The 16,964-nt window shown below is 36.5% G+C and overlaps 1 protein-coding gene across 1 annotated transcript in view; it reads left to right on the forward strand.

Annotated features, from left to right (window-relative positions):
- Positions 1-15,097, forward strand: part of GRB14 (growth factor receptor bound protein 14) — a 49,992-nt gene extending 34,895 nt beyond the window's left edge. Inside the window, exons 5-13 of the mRNA XM_065637824.1 lie at positions 1,654-1,791; positions 2,845-2,955; positions 3,146-3,241; positions 3,823-3,903; positions 6,116-6,232; positions 6,331-6,388; positions 6,480-6,567; positions 10,832-10,925; positions 14,951-15,097. Of these exons, the coding sequence (XP_065493896.1) occupies positions 1,654-1,791; positions 2,845-2,955; positions 3,146-3,241; positions 3,823-3,903; positions 6,116-6,232; positions 6,331-6,388; positions 6,480-6,567; positions 10,832-10,925; positions 14,951-15,097 (930 nt within the window). The remainder of the gene's footprint in view (positions 1-1,653; positions 1,792-2,844; positions 2,956-3,145; positions 3,242-3,822; positions 3,904-6,115; positions 6,233-6,330; positions 6,389-6,479; positions 6,568-10,831; positions 10,926-14,950) is intronic.
- Positions 15,098-16,964: the final 1,867 nt, after the last annotated feature.

Below are 16,964 nucleotides of genomic sequence, written 5' to 3' on the forward strand. Positions count from 1 at the left end.
TGTCTGCTTCAATGTGGCTGCAATAGCTTAAACTGCATTGGCACACAGCTGTGTGCCAGCAGCACATGTAGATGGATGAACCTGGTCTTATTGTAATTTAACTATTCAAGTGAAGAGCAGTGAAGCTATTCATAATGCATTCCTGGTTGTGGGATAGGGCCCTACCCCGTCAATTGAAGCCTCCCAGAGTTACTGCATTTGTGCCAGCTGAATTTAATTAGCTCAGGATGGTCTACAGGTTGTACAGTAATGCACCTGACTGCAAGGTAGGAACACAATAATAGTGAAAGAATCCTGGTGTATCTTGATTGGACTGCATTATTTAGTAGCCCAAGAACTTTGTGTGCTTCCAAAATTAAGTTTACTTCATCATTTTGCAGCAGTCTGGCACTGGCCAGTCTGTCTCTTGCCTGGGAATCTGTTTCTTCCTGTCCTCAGATCAGATTTTCTGGACGTGGCAGTGGACAAGAAGAAAATGCAGCAATGAAAGCTGCAGATATCAACCAGAAAATCCCTCGTTCCCTACCTATATATAAGCTTTGATAGTATTTTGGTAGTATTTTTCTGGGGCAAGGTTCATTGAAAAGATCAGTAACAATATAGATTCCTTTGCATATATGGAAATGGAAGAAGTTTAAATGAGCCTGTTTAGATATGAGTAATAGTTCTGAGTACTTTTTTTGGAAGAAGAGTAATAAAAATGAATGCATCGTGTGGACTTAGAATAAAGTTAACGTGGTTGCCAGCTTTTAGTGAGTACTTTTGCAGACTGAGTGAAACTGTGTACTTGGTCTTAGCAAGATCGCAGCTGCTTTGGACTCTGACTGTTTGGCTGAAATGGCTGAAGAGAAGCGAGTGAATGCCTTGAGTAGAGGCAGCCCGACAGGCAGCTTCTCCAGGCATTAGTTAACTTCTCTGTCTGTCCATGGCATTCTGCCTTTCTGTGACCTATGAGAGTGCACACCTTTTTCTTGCAGTTCTGGAACCAAAATAGCTGATCTCTCCAACTTTTACATCCTCTTCCCTTGTGATGCAGCTTTGTTCAGTACTCTATGCCTCATGACCCTGAGCACAGACAGGAGCTGTATCTGCCTCTCCTGTCTTTAATTCAACTAAAGTTCATAAAGCTCCTACTTAAGCACCAGTTCAGGTTCTGAGACCTTTATTCCCTTTTTTTGAAAATGGTAATATCTGCCTGACCTGCATGGTTTTGTGGTTCAGATTTTGTGAGTTGTTTGCTGAATTAATTTTGACTCAGATCAATTCCCTTATCTGGTTTGTAACACGTCGGGGAGGAGGCATTGCATTATTTTCCTTTTCTTTTAGTAGCATTGATTTGCAGTTTTATCTAAATATGGTCTGAAGGATGGGATCAGAACTTCTTATACTGGTTTTGTTGCTGAAGTCAACATATTGCATAACTAATGCTTTCATTTCAAACCATATATCCCAAATAAATATGTAGCTTGCTTAGCATACCTTTGAGTTGTGTAACATTCTACACACCTTAAAGCAGAGGTACTCTTAATGGGATTAGATGCACTCATAACTGAATTAGTGTGGTGTGATAGTGCATTTAGAGGGTTAATCCTTTTGATCCTGTCTGAGTATGTTAAAGAAACAGAAAGCTACATATCTGATGTTTTCTTTCAGATGTTCCTAAGCTCCAGCACGTATCCTGAGATTCATGGTTATTTGTATGCAAAGGAACAGGGGAAAAAATCGTGGAAAAAATCGTACTTTATTTTGAGAAGATCTGGCCTTTATTTTTCCACTAAAGGTACATCTAAGGTATGGGAAGAAAAAAAAAAGAAAGAGAGCTATGTTAGAGCAAGTGTGAATGTATTTATAATTTGTTGTAATAACAACCAAAATTTGAATTTCAACTTACAGTGGTAAAAAGGAAAAAAAAAAAACCCCACACTTCATTACAAATAAAATCTAGACAGATATTGAGATATAAAATTGGGAATATGTTGTCTTAGAAATAATAGATTTTTTTTTTGCCTGATAACTTTGCTTCATTCTGGCTAATATTTTTCCAAGCAGTTAACAGAGTACCCTTTTAAAATGAATTTTCAAATAGTTTTTAAAATTCTGAAGTATAAGGAGATGCTCTGAAAGGTGGACATAATACTTCATTATCTAAAATAAACAAAAACCTATGTATACAAGGACTTTACAGGAAGATTTTGAGAGTTCTCAAATTTAGTCACTGAATGTTTTTTCTTTCAACTAGTGATGGCAGTACTTTAAACCAGATTATGTTAAACAGGATACACTGGAGTTAAGACATCTACCTAAACCACTTAAGACAATGTTTTTTCTTGTTCTGAATTTTCTGTGGTAATTGCCAGAGTGTTCATTGAGCTGTTTTTGTTTCCTTCAGCAGATTTCTTTTGTTTGCTTCCTTGACTTAATTAGCCTTACAGGATGGAGATAATGGTTAGAAATAGTACTGGGCAGTAATTATTACAGTATGTTGTTTTTTCAGGTTATGAAAGTATATTTTATTTTGATGTTTCAAAGGCATACTGCTCTCAAAACTTGATTCCTACTCTAATATTATTGTGGCTTGAATTTAGTGGATGTTTTCCTAGAAATTAAATCATTCATACTTGGGTTTTTCTCCCTCTCTGGAAGAATGAACTCTTTGACCAGTTTGAGATGTTTTTTTCTTTGCATTATAAAATTAATGTTGAGTTATCTCTTTCTGGATTTCATGATGTCACAGTTAGAAGTGCAGTATTTTGGAACAGGGTAGCTACTGTACTTTTCTGAGTTTCTTACCTGGAGAGGATAGCTAAAAATAATCTATCTGTATTACATTGCTCTTCTTTTTAGGAGCCAAGGCATCTGCAGTTTTTCTGTGAATTCAGCAATAGTGATATGTACATGTCTTTGACAGGCAAAAAGATTTCTGGAGCACCAACAAACTATCGATTCTGCTTTAAGGTACAAGCTTATTATATTCATACGTATTAAAGCAAGCCACAGGTCTTAGGTAAGCTTAAGTTTCCTTAAGGTTTTTAAAAACAATATTCAGCTGTCTATTATAAAATAGGAGAATTAGTGGCTTTTATTTCAACAGGTATTATCTTCAAGATATGCATTAATGCTAAAAAAATGTGCTGTGGCCTTCTAGCCTAACAAATCAGGAGGAACCAGAGACCTGAAACAGCTCTGTGCAGATGATGAACAAAGTAGGACCTGTTGGATGACAGCAATTAGGTTGCTTAAGGTAATTTTTCTGTGTAGAGTTAACTTCTTGCTTAAGTTTACTATGTGAAATTTTGATACTGCGTGATAGAGAAGCAACATAACTTTAGGTTCCCATGCAATAGCAATATCCATTTTGTACTCTGAAAGCTTATTTTCTTCATCCCCAAAATACAGAAAGAGACCAAATTACTGGAGTCATTGTAGGGGATGGGATGATGAACTGAAGCCTCAGTCTTGCAAATACTTTACATTAAGCATATGCTGATTTGTAACTATGTTGAATTCAGTGAGATTATTGGGTAATGTTGAACAAAACTACAAGAATGCACTGGAAGGAAACTTAAATATTGGTTTAAAATGTGTCTGTTTGTGACAAAATAGGAATAGGTCACTTGCTGTATTAAATAGGTAATATTTAATGCAGAGTGTACTTTTGTAAAGGCAGCAGCAACAATAACTACATGCATTTCCTTATCCTAACAGCATTTCCCCTATTTTTTAATGGTAAAGAAAAGCATACATTATCTTGTACAGCTGGAAAAAAATTACTTGGTTAGGTTTATAATTTAAAATGCTAACCGTGTTATTTTCTGGTTTTAGTATGGGATGCAGCTGTATCAGAATTACATGCAACCATATCAAGGTAGAAGTGGCTGCAGCCCTTTGAATCTAACACCTATGGTATGTCCCACGGTAGCTCCATGAAAAAATACTGTTTCTGCAATCATGCTATTTTAAAGTAACTTATGTCATTTATACTATTGACCTGATCCTGCAAATCTTTGCATGTGCAAATGCTTGCTGAAATCTTTAGGGCGGTCAGAGTTGACTGAAGAGCTAATTAATTCACTTAATACAAATTGAGTAGTTCAGACCAGGTAACAGGCTTTTTCCCTTTGTCCAATCTCTAGTATTTTGGGAGTTCATTGGCTTATTATCACTGTCAAAAAGAATGGAAAGAGGATTTTGAAAAAAGAGCAGCAGAACTATAAATGCATCAAAAAAAGAAGCAAAGTGTTTAAGGTTACACATGCTGTAAATTATGAATAAGAAAGCTTTAAAAATTCCTTTTTCATATACAATAGTACTTCCATTTAATTTTTTTTAATGTAAAATATTAAGTACTTAAGGTGACTTTCAGCTCATATAATACTGACTGGACTTCAGAGGAACATCATAATTTGCCAGAACTGGGTTTTAGAGGAACAGCAGCCTATACTAGATGCTGTGTCCATCTCCTCAGATAGCTGGGATTGGATCAGGTTGTCCTTTTCTTTAATATCTTATGTTATCCCAGTTCTTTCTGAGTCATTTGGCTTCAGACTTTTTCATGGATGAAAACCACTTTTGTGGTTTTTGTTGGCTAAATTAGGTAAAAATTATTTGTTGCTGGGACTTGTGACGGTGATTTTGTGGTGGATTTTTTGAGCTGTTATTATAGTTCTTGCTGTTAAAGTATTTAGATATGTATTTGCTATTAGAGCTATCCATAAAAGTAGTTTTCTGTGGTATTGCTAATAAGCATGGCTTCAAAACTCTGCTTAATACAGTGACTGTGTCTACATGTTTTGTTACGTAAAGCTGTTAAAACAGCCAACTGTTGCTTTTATAAGGGATCTGGGAGCCACTACTGGTTCTCTCTGCTCTTACACTGCAGGGTGCATTTTAGCTCTTGTAGCTCCTAACACAGGCAGAATCTATAAACAGTACCAAGCATGGCACTGTTTTTCTACTTGTGTATAATTCATGAATTAAACAGCAAATTGGACAAACTTGGGAATTAAGTGTACACGCTAGTGAGCACACTTCATAGGGGAACCACTGCCATGTTTCACACTCCTCCATAGCTCACAACTATGGCAGCTACAAGGAGTTCCTGCCACTCTCCTAGAGGTGAACTTTTCCTCTTATTTTTACCCCTCTTTTTTTACTTTTTCAAAGTTCTTTACAGGTCACAGTTACTCAGGCAGACCTTTGACTGCAGTGTCAAGAATTGCAGTGAACTACAGAATTGCTGTCTTCCATTTCTAGTTATATTCATGCTTGTAACCAAATAGGAGCAGAACAGAGCTGCTTTGGTTTTGGACTGGGAAGTTTTGCTAACCCTACAGAAATCTGGGCCTCTTGTGTTCCAGATATTACTTCAACTTACAGAATGCTAGAATGTTCTTTTAATTATTTGAGATTCCAGTGCCTGTCAACATTCGAACTATTGCAATCCGTATTAAACTTCATTTTGTAAACCTTGGTTTCCGAGAAGTATTTTAATGAGTTTTAAGACGGTTTTGTCAAACTTCAGTGCTTTTTATTCTATTGTTACAAACTTGATCTTCACTGGGAGAAAAATCCCAAGTATTTTTAAATAACAGATCCTACAGTTGTTAAGTCTATGATGAGAATAGAAGGGATGTATTAAAATAGAAGTTAAACTTTGAATTCCATAGAAATGGCTGTTTTCAGTGCTTAAATCTGGCAAACTTTGAGTGAAGGTTTATATAGACAATATATACATTTATGACATATTTACAGAAAAATATTTCAAATATTTGTTAATTTGATGGTTATGTATATAACAGTTTCCTGACTTGCTTTGACATGCAAATGGCTAGATATAGTTAAAAATATAAATAGAGTTTATGGTAAAGCGATGTATTTATCATCCATTGCAGTAATGCAAAAGGATGAGCTGTCCTGCCAGCCTGTAAAATTGAGCTTTGCAGCAGCATACTGGAATTACAAGTGCTCTCTAGGGTAAAATGTGTTTGGCTCTGATGGGAAACGCTGAAGATGCTTGAAACAACATGTACAAAACATAATTTTTTCTCAGAAACTCACTTTTAAATGATGGATCTTTTAAAAAATGAACAAACTAAATGTATTTTTCTTTTTGCAGAGAAGCATTTCAGAAAATTCTTTAGTAGCAATGGATTTCTCTGGACACAGAAGCAGAATTATAGAAAATCCAACAGAAGCCCTTTCAGTTGCAGTTGAAGAAGGATTAGCATGGCGGGTATAAACACCTTTGCTTTCTCAGAATAGTGTTTTCTGATTTTTTTTTTTTTTAAGAAAAAAGCTTTGAAATAATGTTTTTACTTCTCTCTCATACAGAGGAGAGGGTGTCTACGACTCAACTCACATGGCAGTCCTATTGCCATGTCTAACATGGGTATGTGTGAGTTAATTAATTGCCAGAGAAATGCAATTGGTGGTTCTTTCAATCAAGGCGAAATGTTTTTTAAAGATCTTTGTTTCTATAGCTATACACAGATCTCAGTCATGGTTTCATCATAAAATCTCTAGAGAAGAGGCTCAGAGACTTATTTTGCAGCATGGACTTGTAGATGGGTAAGTTAATTCTTGACGTAACTCTTCTGAGACAAATTTCTAGTCAACAACTGCTATTTCCATGTACTTCTTATTGGGAGGGAGATGGAGGAAGGAAGATTTTTTTACTTACCTAATAGAAATAAAAATTCTTTTTTACATAGGGCTATCTGGGGATCAGTTGGTTTCTATTTTATATCTTTTGGAAGCAATAAAGTGGTGATCTAACACTTTGATTCTGTCACTGACAGATTACTTATATCTGCTTAGAGCCAGGCACTTGAACTCTGTATTTGCACAATATTCTCTGGGAACTGTCAAGTTTGGCACCAGTGTCTTATGTATCTCTTATTAGTGATGAAAGAATGAAAGCAAGCCTCAAAACATTGACTAACAGTATCATAAGATGAACTGTGCAGGGACAGCCATTGAAAAAAAAGTATGCTTTTCCTCATGAAATAACTAAAAATTGTGTTATACCTTAATGGTAAACAAAAACATTAGGATAAGACTATTCACTTTTATTTTTCTCTCATTTAAATGCTAATTTGAAAAAAATGAAAAAGCAAGTAGGAATTTTTTGTTCAAATCCTCCTGTTTTTCATTTCCTTATTTTTATCCTTACTCCTATATTAACTGTAAACTTAGGCCGCCTTCATTCAGTGAGTATACCATAAAACTCTTTAAGTTTCTCTGAGTCTGTTTCCAGTTATGTACCTGTAATACCAGATTACTGGTTAAATTCATTCAGTTTTGGGTTAAATATGTTGTAATACTGTTTTCTACATCTGCAGAAAGGACTTTAGGGAAAAAAAAATAGATCAGAAGGAAAGGAAGGAAAAAAAGTGATTCTCAGCAAGAATGGCTAATTGGACTTCCCCTTTCGTGTTTTTTCTTCTTTTTTAAATTTCAGAGGTCCTGTTTTTAAGCCCAGCTTATCCTGAAACTGCTTCTGTACTCTGCATTCACTTTTGCATTTGTCGTATGGGAGGGACGGGACATGGGTGTGAATCCAACATCTATTTCTGAGCCGTATGTCATTCAGTGGGTGCACACACGTACTGTTTAGTGAAACCCAGAAGATCTGGCGAGTAAAGAGCAATGGTGTTAGAGATGAGAGAGTGAACACCTTGCTAATATTAGTTTAGTACAGTGTTGTTTATGTTATATTCTTGGATCTAGTAATAGATATGCGTCATGGTTTTGTTGAGGATGAAACTCTAGCATGGGCTGTCTAGAACTGATTAGAACATAGCAGTATGAGTGCTCGTACACTGTCAGATACATATTCAGGTGTTACAGTGAAGTCATGGGTACATTACAGCATGTGACAAATGCTGTGCTTTTTGATTGGCTGAAAGAATTAATTATCACCAGAAATAAAAAGTTTTTCATGAGAATAATAAGATTTTAGTTTCTGGGGAAAGCAAGGTGTTGGGGCAGAGAAAATAATCCATGTTGAGCCTTTTAAGGTGATCCCAAACAGGGAGATCTACTGTATATATGACAGAGGTGGTAGGACCTCTGTAATACTGTATGTTCCAACAAATATGCTGTTCATGATGGCTTAGAGAAGATAAAGGGACTATTATATAAGAATCTACAGTAGTCTCAGTCTGTGAATAACCTAATAACAGAATTAGGGACAGCAAGAATCTTAAGGTATGGTATGAAAGAATAAAGTTTTTGGTTCTACTGCTCTGGTGTAAAACCAGCTTTCTTAAAGAAATTGTCATGGTTTAACCCCAGTTGGCAACTAAGCACCATGCAGCCGCTCGCTCACACCTCCCCCCGCCAAGGTGGGATGGGGGAGAGAATCAGAAGGCTAAAAGTCACAAAACGTGTGGGTTGAGATAAAGGTAGTTTAATAGGCAAAGTAAAAGCCACACATGCAAGCAAAGCAAAACAAGGAATTACTTCACTACTTCCCAAGGGCAGGCAGGTGTTCAGCCATCTCTAGGAAAGCTGGGATCCATCAGCATAATGGTGACTTGGGAAGATAAACGCCATCACTCCGAGTGTCCCCTCCTTCCTTCTTCTTCCTCTAGGTTTATACACTGAGCATGATGTCATATGGTATAGGATATGCCTCTGGTCAGTCAGGGTCAGCTGTCCTGGCTGTGTCTCCTCCCAGCCTTCTGTGTACTCCCTGCCTTCTCATTGGCAGGTCAGTATGGGAAGCTGAAAAGTCCTTGACTGCTTAGCAACAACTAAACCATCAATGTGTTACCAGTGTTATGCTCATACTAAAACCAAAACACAGCATTATACCAGCTACTAGGAAGTAAATGAACTCTATCCCAGCCAAAACCAGGATAAATGTTTTGTAGCATTATTGTAGATTCCATGCTGTACTCTCTAAAGGACATTGGAAGACTTTTCAATGACAAATGCTTGAAAGGATTGCAAACTGGTCGGCATCTGATTGATGAATGGGATAATGTCATTACCAAGAGGCCCATGACAAAATGCAACTGATCATTTGGAGAATTCCTTATAAGTTTATGAAAGAGCTCTTGTTTGGAGTCATCCAGCATCCAGCTAAAAAGCTCTCTTCCAACCAGCATTTCTAAGATTCTGTGAACTACTGCCGTTTCTTCATTATAAAGTGATCTTTTTAAAGGTTCTTTGACAGCTAAAGTGAGTCTATTGTGATAAAGTTGGAAAAGAGTAAAGATCTTTTTATGTGAAGGAGGACAAGTGTTGCTTATCTTTGCTGTTAAAACAAGGAAAAAAAGTAAGAAAGTGGACTTTAAGAGAACTGCTGAATGGGAACATAAATCCTAATCAACCTGTATTTTCTTTCCTACCCAGTGTGATTGCTTTGTGTATTGTTTTATGTAGATGTCAGTATTTGGATGTGGAGACCCCATTTTGGATATCTGCAAAGTGGCACATTCTTATAGTGTTGTTTTTCTTGATAAAATAAAATGCCTGTCCTTAATGGCAAACATATGAAAGATTTAAGTTTATGCAAAGAACCTGTCTAACTGTGCTCTGAAACTTTTCATTCATGTTTTGGAGAGAGTGGAAGGCCAGTAGGTGGTGAGGGAGAGCCCCAGGCTATCGGGAAATCCAGCGTGTCCTTGTACTTGCTGTGTGCTCTTTAGAGCCATATGCCGAGTTGGCAATTATCTCTCACTGATAACTGAACTACTGCCAGAGCTCTGAATTAGACAGGATGGGGATTTTGATAGAAGTGTTAATGATTATGGACTCCAAATTTCTCAGTTCCAGGTATTTTCTTACTTTGTACAAATAGAACTCTTAAAAACTTGAGGATTAAGTTAGTTTGGATCCATGCTGTTAGTCAGTGAAAATCCACTCTGTCTGCTTTCTTTTGCTGAAATCTGTTCTTTTCATATAATAGTGCTCTAATTCCTGGTGTGTGGTTGGGCAAAAGTAGGTGGCCTCTAGTGCTCACTTGGTTGATACCTGCAAGTCCATCTTGCCCTTTTTTTGTGTCCTGAAAGAGGAGCATCCTTGCCCATGGCTGTCCCTTCATTTCTCTTCTGTGGTACATTTGTTACCTGTATCTGTTCCAGACCTGCACAGTACAAGCAGGTCAGAGTCTCTCCACTATAAAGCTTTGGATCAGGTACTTCCCTCTGTCCTCCAGACTGTTCTCTGCTGATATTCCAAACCCCGTGATTCAATGAAAGCTATTTCTTATTGCTAATCGTCCTTCGCCTGTACCAGATTATCCTACCAGGATAATGGCAAAATTATGTCTGTCCATGACCTGGCTGGAATAAGCTATCAGTGAACTCACTAGTTGCAGTGCCTCTGTTGGCCACTGAGTGTTGTGATTTGAATAATGCTGTGAAGTAAGCAGACTGTAGCTCTCAGTGGGAATTTTGCCCATGTGCAAAAGTGAGTGTGCACGTATGAATGTTAGCCAGATGTGAAAATCATTCTGGTATGTCTTGCATCAGCTTTTCTGTAAACTTCTGTTGAACCACCTTTCGATTTTTCCCTGTGACACTTTTCTGTCTGAAAAGATGCATTGTAATTCTATGCAGTGTGAAAACTGACGCCTACAGTGTCATTCATTCTGAGAACGCATATTTTTCACATAATAGACAAGGTGAAGAAGAATTTAAGAAAAAGTATTTCCAGTGACACATTTGCAAAGAAATACTGATTACAATAATAATTTACGTCATTAGTGTTATTTTTGCTTTTCACTAATACTTACTGTGATGGTTTTACAACAGTTTTAACTGGATGTTTACAAAAAGCTTTCTAGAGTGATCTTACTGTGAACATTTTCAATCTCTTTTAGGGTTTTCCTGGTACGTGATAGCCAAAGTAACCCCAAAACGTTTGTATTGTCATTGAGTCATGGATTAAAAATAAAGCACTTTCAAATTGTACCAGTAAGTAAATTTTTCAGTTTATATATATATAATTCTAAAACAAAACAATTGAATAATTGTACAGTATTGGTGGATATTTTTTCTTTTGCTGTTATATGGAATATGTAAACATAATTTGTATTCTTGAGCAGAGCTAGACATTTTTGAGCTTTGCTGTTTGATTTGTTATAAAGTTTGGCTAGTATTATGAAATCCTAAAAAGTCTCTTGAAAAAGCACACAAGTCTATTTGAATTGGAATAGAGGCAACCCTGATAGGTTGAAAATCATCTGTTAATAAAGGTCATATTGCCTTTCCATTTTTCAATATGTGCACTATTTCTTTTTAGTTATCTGTTTAGGTGGACTACGTACAACATGTGTGTGTATCTCATGATATATCTCATCCATTCAGGATAGTTTCAATATTTGGAATCAAACATTTTTTGCAGACCTCATGATTCATGTCATTGTGGTACATTAATGTCTAAGTCTTCTTCAGGGGGACAATTTTAGCAAAAAAATGATATCCTTATTTAGTCAAGCTACTTATAGGTAAGCTGAAATTTTCTAAATTGAAATCATATTTCCATCAGTTTTCATTGAAGAGATCATCCAGTTCTGCCAGAATGGCCAGCTTTCCCCATGCCTTCTACTCCCTCCAGAGGTGGTTTACTTAGTTTTCTTTCCAGGCTGCTTCTGTTGAGATGAGAAACACTGTAACATTATGTGGTTTAGCCACAAATGCTTGACACAACTGAGCAGACCTATAGCTTTTTCTTCTCTCTTCACAAGAACCATTCTTCCAGACCACATTATACTCTAGCCTCCGTGTTTCTTCCTGATGCAATTACTAGCAAATTCTGCTGTGTCTCAGTATTATAGAAATTAGTGTAGTGGCAACTTTTTTTGTTTCTGATCTGGTGATCCCCTATGAATGTTCACCAAATTTCTGTATGCGTTACCTAGGGCTTGTAGCTGATATCCTCCCCTAAAAATGTTCCTGTAGAATAAATTGAAGCATTTGAGAGGAGGAAAGGTATGAATCAAAGTTAGTTAAAATAACTGCCCAGGATTTTTGTTGTATTAAGTACCAACAATGGTATCCAAAAGTGATAGGTGTGCCCTGGATCCCCTGCGAGCATCGGCATATGCTCTTGTGATCAGAATCCCAGGTGTAAGATCTCTGTGCTTCTATTGACTGTAGTAGCTTCTAGTATTTACTTTGGGATAACTGTTTTGTGGTTTAGAAAACCTTCTGAACTCCATACAAATGCGGTATGATTCTACTTCATTGAGATGTCATTTAGCTCTCAGATTTAAGAGACCAACCTTTTTTTCTTTCCCTATCAGGAAACCAGACCCTCTCTTCTCTAAGAGCAGATGTAGCAGGTAGCTGCAGTTATCTTCAGTTTCCTCTGAGTTGGATGGTTGTCTTCCCTTCAAAATAATTATCCAGTCAATTCTAATGTTCTTCTGCAGATCTATACAGTGCATTTGAGGAACTGATTATATACATGCATGCTAAAACCTCTCTCTCCTGTTGTAGAGTCTTTGGAGGAACCAGGAATTCTTTGTTTTGCCATAGATTGTCTACAGACTTGGGTCAATTTTTTCCATGATGGTGGACTAGAAGGCCTGTACCACTTCAGTGCAAAACCTGTCTTACTTGAAGGGAATTTTTTAAATTGTTTTTGAAGTAAAGCCATTTATCATGTGCTAGTTACTAGAAAAAAATAAATCTGTAATGAGAACAACTTAATCCAGAGAGAGAATATGGATGTGGAAACTGTTAGTTCCCTGAACACAGACATATTTCAGTTCCTTTCTGTCATTTAATTTCCAGTCACATTGAATAGCCCTCATGCTGTTCTCAATACCCTGACTTACCGCATGCTCTGCTTTTGCTAGAACAATACTCTTTAAAGAGTTCAGAAAAGTATTTTTTGAGGGGGGGAAAGCTTTTGCTTCCAGTTCCTGTTGATCTTCTAAATGAAGTTATTTTCTAAGAAACAAGGCATTTTGTGTTACTGCAGTAAGTTGGTAGCTTATTACTTGGAGAACAAGGTTACTGTTCTGAACTTCAGATCCTACAGTTCTTCTAAACTCTTGCCTTTTTCCAGTCATTGAGAAGATAAACTTTCCTGCTAAATATAAAGAAATAAATGATATTTAGAAGGTTTTTTACAAGTTAAAAAGCAGTCACTCTCTAAATGAATTATTCTTCTCTTACATTTTAGATTGCTTGAGGTTATACTGCATTTAAAAATGTGTCCCTTCAGATTGCACATGCAGCCTGCCAAGTCAAGCTTCCCCCACATTAACAGGTGCATCATGTTAACATTGGTAACATGCGCAACAGGTATTGCAGGTGGGTGGCAGGGAATTGATTGTAAGAAGTTGAAAAGAAAGCCTTTGGGATACCTTTGTGATTCCATACTGTGAAAACTGGAGAACTTCATAGCTTAAATTTATTTTTCAGCCTTGCTACTCTGAGCTGATACAAGTTAGCTTTAGTGTAGTCTATCCTGAAATTAGCTATTCCATAGTCCTTGCCAAAGAAGAAGAATTGGTACACGTTTCTGAGACCGTCTTTTCCCAATATGTGTTCTCTTGAACATGCTTTTTAGCTTGCAGAAGGTGTTAGGTTCCTGGACAACATAACTTTTCTGTGAGTTTTTACTTTGCAAAATATTGATTGTTTTATAATTAGCAATCTGTCTGGTATTCACTTCAAGGCTTGGGATTAACTTGGAGGGGGAAAAATAAACTAAAAATGAAATCCTGGTCAGCAGACATCTGAATTGTCAACTCTTCCTTGTGTTCAGTGTGTTGTCAGAAAAATTGCCTGCATAAGGAAAGTCCAAAGGATGATAATCCATTCTCAGGTTCTTGGCCGAGCACAGGAATTTACACATGCACACATTGGTGATTCCTTAACTAGCAGTGTTTGACCTGGATTGACCCAAGTCTGAGAATAAAGAGATTACAAACTACTTCCAGACATGGTAGAAAGGGATAGAATAACCAGGAGTCATAAGCAGTTCAACAGCTGCTTCAGATCAGAAATCTTATTTACAGGTAAGACAGCTAATTATGATTTTTTTCCCTTCACCTGTACTCAAGTAGGACAGTTGCATCTTTCCCTAGCAAACAGTCTGCTGCTCTTTGCTGGCTGTTTCAGGATCTTCTGTTCACTACTCTCTCAATCCCTTTTTAAAAATAGTTTAAATAGGTTTTCTTACCCTCTGTTTGCATTAATACTAATTAGTCTCTATTGCACTCAGGCTTTGTGATACTGGACTTAGCAGTAGCAGAGGAAATATATCGAGAAAGTATATAGTCAGCAGTGCAATAGAAATTGTGCGAGAGCTGATGTTCAGTAACCTAGCACAGGGAAATACTGACTGTAAATTTTTAAACATCTAAAAGTCTAAAGTAATCTTTGGAGGTACGTTTTGCAGTTTCTTGTTTCTCTCTGTGTCTCTGCTATTACATGTGTTTGGAGCTGCAGCAGTTCTTTCTCCTACAACAAAGAACATATTACTACATCAAGAGTCTTGTGATGGGCAGTTTCTTGTGTAGCAAAAACCATCCCCCGCACAAGTGCACTACTAGTGCGTAGGCTCATTGCACCTGACAAAATAAGTGATACAAAATGGAACAGTTACACAAATTGTGAATGGAACAAAGGTTGAAATCTCTGAGTAAGTTGGTTGTTTCTTGTTACTTCGTAAAAACTCAAGTGTTCTTATTAATTCGAGCTATAATTCCAAAGCAAAGGCATAGTGTTGTTAGTGTAGAAAGAATATTCCTGTACTTATCTAACTGTTCTTTCCTTTTAGGCACAGACCTAACTTACATTATTTTTCTGTTGCTTATTTTTGATCTTGCTGTGAATGATCACTGTATTTTTTCCTTCTCTTGGCTGTGATAAGATTATGAATATCTTGGTTTACGAGAAGGCTTCGCAAACAAATATTTCAGTTGGGAAGAAATACCATAGCAAAAGAGGATTTTATTTGATCTTGTTTTCCATTTTTACAGTTGGAAGATGATGGGAAGCTATTCTATACCCTTGATGATGGTCATACCAGATTTACTGATCTCATCCAGCTAGTGGAATTCTACCAACTTAATAAAGGAGTACTGCCTTGCAAGTTAAAACACTATTGCGCACGAATTGCTCTTTAACCAAAGCATCTATTGTTTCATCAGAGAGAAAGGAAGATACTAGAATACTTTTTCCCCTCGAGGCAATTTGTATAGTAAGAAAAAGCATTACATTGTAAAGATTCTATGTTAAAGCTGCAAAAAAAATTATTCTATATTTGTGATTGTCACAGCAAAATTATGGTTTAAAAAAAAATTCTTTATTATATAATTCCTTAGTGTTTTCTTGGACTTTGTTTTTTTCCTTCAACTGAAAACAGTTTTTTAAAAAATAATATTGTGTTAACTTCTACAAAAATACAACTGAAGGGAAGATCTTCGTTCTTAGTTTTAAAATTAACTTTTTGTGTCTTCAAATGTTTCATGATTTCTGTTCATCACATAGAAGAATAACACTTACTGTGGTGAGGATAAAAAGCTGAACTGCACATTTTATTTGTAAATAAAATGAACAAATATTTTGCACTATATTTTTGAATGCTACTTCAAGGATTATCATACACAAAAAGTGAAAAATCATTAAAACTACTTATAACTGATGAGTTGTATTGTGTGCTATTACTTTTGTAATATTCTAAATGCTTTTTTTCCTCTAATATATTGACTAAATCTTCATCCAAAGCTGGAGTGTCACTTACTTGGCTGTGATCTGTATAGACAAACATAAAGTATCATGTAGCACATAACATGGTTTAGTGTATACCTACAGTCTCTAATACAGAGAGAGAGAAAGGGAGACCTGTTAAGGACTGTGGCTTGTTTCAGAGTTGGGGAGGGAATCATCTTCAATTGCCCTTAAAAAATAAATGTAACTTTATAATATTTACAAATACAATACCTACAGATGAAGGTAAGTCCAGTGAACTTTACTCTTTGCTGAAAAGCTGGTGAGGGTATATTTGCTGTCAGTTTCTGGGTTATTTTATTATTTATCACAGAATAAAAATTTCAATATAGTCAACTAATCTTTTGAAATTACCCAATATCTGACATTCCAACTAAAAGAACTGTTACAGTCAAATGAGTCAAATTTTGGACCATAGCCTTAGAAATAGTTTCAGTATCTGTTTTGAAAGAGAGATGATACTGCAGATGATACTGCTGCATCCTTGAACAAAAGACTTGAGTGGCATGGGGCTTGGGTTGAAGGAAATGTCCCTGTCCTGATGCTTTGCAGTCCAGTAGGTTTGATCTTCTTATGAGGGTTCAGGACCTGGCCTGGAGTGCAAGGCCATCACACTGAATCCAGCCCCCTGTCTGTGCCTGCTCTTGCCTCTCTGACCGTTGGACATACCAGCTGTTCTGCTATAGGAGTTGGTGGGGAGAGAAAGTGGGAAGTCCTGGGCAAGGGATGGAGGAACATGGACCCGGGACACAGCAGCACCCATGTGCATAAACCAACAAGGTCATGTAGATGGAAGCATTAGAATAGTATGATAACTATAGTCTGTCGGTCTGTTATTGTATGTCTGTGGAAGGCAATAATAATAACGTAATACTGTGATAATACTTAATTTACTGACTTGATCCACACATCACTGACCTTTTCCTCTGGTATGCAAATACAGTTTTTAAAGCTCATTAAAAAAGCAGCTCTTCATAACGTGTCCCAAAGATGCAACATATGTGGTGCCTAAACTCATTACATTAGGAATGCCTTGTGAAACTCTTCATGGTCTAATAAATTTAACTTTTAAACCTTGAATACAATTTCAAAGTGTAATTACAAAAATGTAGTTTTAATTAAAACCTCTTCGGATTTAGTTTAATGATGTTATTACTTCTCAGGCCTAGTATTATTTCAGAGACTGATATAGAATACGGAGAAACATTCTCTGCATCCCTTTTTTTTATCATCTTCTGACAAACTAAATGCATTTTCTACTGT

Source organism: Caloenas nicobarica, chromosome 6, assembly GCF_036013445.1.
Source record: "Caloenas nicobarica isolate bCalNic1 chromosome 6, bCalNic1.hap1, whole genome shotgun sequence".
Classification (NCBI taxonomy): Eukaryota; Metazoa; Chordata; class Aves; order Columbiformes; family Columbidae; genus Caloenas; species Caloenas nicobarica.